Source organism: Merops nubicus, unplaced genomic scaffold, assembly GCF_000691845.1.
Source record: "Merops nubicus isolate BGI_N331 unplaced genomic scaffold, ASM69184v1 scaffold14148, whole genome shotgun sequence".
Lineage (NCBI taxonomy): Eukaryota > Metazoa > Chordata > Aves > Coraciiformes > Meropidae > Merops > Merops nubicus.
The window spans coordinates 7,137-10,044 of NW_008623736.1; the positions used below are offsets into that span (position 1 = coordinate 7,137).

At 55.8% G+C, this 2,908-nt stretch overlaps 1 protein-coding gene across 1 annotated transcript; it reads right to left on the reverse strand.

The window, feature by feature from the left end:
• Positions 1–666: 666 nt before the first annotated feature.
• On the reverse strand, positions 667–1,743 carry LOC103777620 (chemokine-like receptor 1). The gene has a single exon (XM_008945178.1). The coding sequence runs from the start codon at positions 1,741–1,743 to the stop codon at positions 667–669; it is 1,077 nt and encodes a 358-aa protein (XP_008943426.1).
• Between the last annotated feature and the right edge of the window lie 1,165 nt (positions 1,744–2,908).

A 2,908-nucleotide genomic window follows, 5' to 3' on the forward strand; every position in this document is an offset into this window, starting at 1 on the left:
CACCCGATGGGGATGATACATGGGAAAGGATTGTTGTATTTGCTTGATGGATTTAATTACAAGTGACTTATGGGATAGCTCTCCCCTCTCTCATTTTCTCCTCTGGACAGCCAAAATGCCAGTGCAGTCACACCCCTCAGGTGCACAGCCATACACCTCCTTGGTCACCTTGGGCTGGGTGGTAGCACGGAGAGCACCCAGGAGTTCCCTCCTTGGGAGCCCCAGGGGGAGAGGAGAGTAGAGAGCTCTGCCAGCAGTGAATTGTACAAAGGGTTGCCTGTTAAAATCTGGAAGCTGTAACAGATCAGCAGTGCTGAGGGCACCCAAGGCTGACGACTGGCAGCCATCAGCCAGGCTGTGGTTGCCCTCTCAGCACAGCCAGCCAGGGAGACACTTTGCTGGGTGTGAAGGACCACAGGGGATGGGAAAGGCAGAGGGAGGCAAGGAAGTGGCACAAGGACCAAAACCTACCTTGACATTGCTGCCCTAATGACTGCTTAATTTCCATAATATATGAAGCCATATCAGGTTTGAGATCCCTCCAGAACACAGTCACAGTTCGTTAGCAGGCACAGCCCTTTGCAGCCCCCAGTCCTGCGACTGCAGCTCTGAAATGAGGGGGGAGATGGCAGAGGAAAGAACAACCCCCTGCAGAGCAGCCCCTGCTCACAGCCTCGGGACCTCTGCCTCTGAAGCAGACCTGGACTTGCGCCTGCTGGTCAGGCTGCCCAGCAGAGATTCCTCACTGAAGGCCCCTTCGAAGGTCGACAGGATGGACTGGCGAAACTTCTCCTTGAAATCCGGCCCCGCGAAGACATACAGGATGGGGTTGATGCAGCTGTTGAAGAAAGCAAGGCTGGAAACCAAGGGGATCCCGATGTAAAGAGCCAGTTTCATCTCATGACTGGAAGAGTTTTTGGATATTTCCAGCAAGGAGAAGACATGGTAGGGAAAATAGCAGAGGAAAAAGGAGACGGTGACGGCGATGATGATTCTGTACGGCTTGGCCGAGCTGGCTAACTGCCTCCTTTTCAGCTTGAAGGCAACGATGCTGTAGCAGATGAGAATCACCGTGAAGGGGACGAGGAACCCGCACAGGAACCGCGTTAGGATCATGGCTTTGTGCCTCACCCTCCACAGCCTCCGCGTGGCCTCCGACGCGTAGTCGTCGGACAGGGCGAAATTGTTATAGCAGGTGGTGACGTTCCTGGAACTGACCACGGTGTCCCGAAACACCAGGTAGGGGGAGCTGAGGAGGAGAGCCAGGACCCACGTCCCCAGGGCGATCCTGGCCGCCAGCTGCGGGCTCCGGCGGTTGTGAGACCAGACGGGAAAGGCCACGGAGACGCAGCGGTCCACGCTGATGACCGTCAGGAGGAAGACGCTGGCGAACATGTTGAGGAAGGCGATGGTGCTGTTCAGCTTGCACAGCAGCTTCCCGAACGGCCAGTGGAAGCCCAGGGCGGTGTAGGCGATGCTGAGGGGCAGGAAGAAGGTGAAGATGAAGTCGGCGACGGCCAGGTTGAGGAACCAGACGGAGTTCACCGTCTTCTTCATCTTGAAGCCCGCGATCCAGATGACGAGGCCGTTGCCCGTCACCCCCAGCAGGCAGGCGACGCCGTACACCACCATGGAGAGGACGTGCATGCTCTTCTGGAGGCCCGAGTAGGGGTCGTGGGCGGTGGTGTTCTCAGGCTGCGTGGTGTAGGAGAAGGGTGAGGGGGAAGCAGAGACGCTCTCCATCGCCAGCACACCAGAGCCCTGCAATCACAAGCCACGCCGCTATCACTGCAGCTCAGGCAGCTCGGGGAGGTGAGAATCTTTGCTAGCAGCTGCACACAAAATGTGCATGCAAAGCCAGAGTATAGAACTTAATCTATAATTAAAATAAGGCTTTTCTCCATAGCTTCTTCAAGGCTTCACAACAGACAGGTATTTGAGAGGCACACGGAATTTAAGCCAGCTAAGCAAGATCCCAGTGAACCAAGGCACAGGAAGGGGGATCATCTGAGAATGTTGATCTGATCCTGAACACGTCCCAGAAGGGATGGTACCAACAGGTAAGGGAGACATTTGAGCAGAAGCTCAACCACCACACGGACAACTCGGAGTCCCACTGCTACCAACAGAAACCCGGGGATCCATCAAGACAAAACCAATCATGCATCCCGTGGGAAGTCCCTGGATCCCCGCCAAGCTCATCACCTGCACTGACCATCATCAAGCCACTGTCACTGAGAGACATTTTAAGCCAGGAAATAAATTATAATAATAATCAAGACTTTTTGCTTGCAGCTCCTGTGATCACCGCAGCCTGGACACCACAGGGTGGGGAGCTGGTGCCACCCACCCTGGTGTTCCCAGTGCAGCAGTGACCTGTGAGCATCCTCATGACCCTGCTGCTGCTCTGTGTGGCACAGAACCCACCACCCCCAGGGAAACCCACCCAGGCTTTGCCACTGCTGCTGCTGCTGTCAGAACACCTCCCTCAGCAGCCCACAGCAGCAATCCGACACGGACCAGCAGCAGAACCGTAGAATCCCAAACCCCTCAGCTGTGACAAGGCCCCTCCGGATGAACAAATTAAGATGCAAACCCCATCAGGATTGATAAAGATTAAGTTAAAAGACTGTTCCTCCCACAGGTACCTTCGGGGAGGTCTCTCCAGAGGCCGCTCTGCCCGCAGCGGGTGGTCTGGCTCCTGGCTGACTCCCTCCCAGACACTGCTCCTCCAGGGTGACTCACGCTGCTCATGGCTCCTTCCCTTGCCTTGGCATCACGAGGAATTTAGTAGGATCCCTTATTCCCTAATCTTCTTCCTCAATCTGTGGTGCTTTGGTTTAACCCCTGACGCCCCGGAGGTCGCGGGCTCCCTCAGGCCTGTTGGCCAAGCCAACCATGGCCAACC

What these genes read in the sequence shown, in the direction of transcription:
- LOC103777620 (XM_008945178.1), bottom strand. Translation starts at nt 1,743, where the DNA reads ATGGAGAGCGTCTCTGCTTCCCCCTCACCCTTCTCCTACACCACGCAG.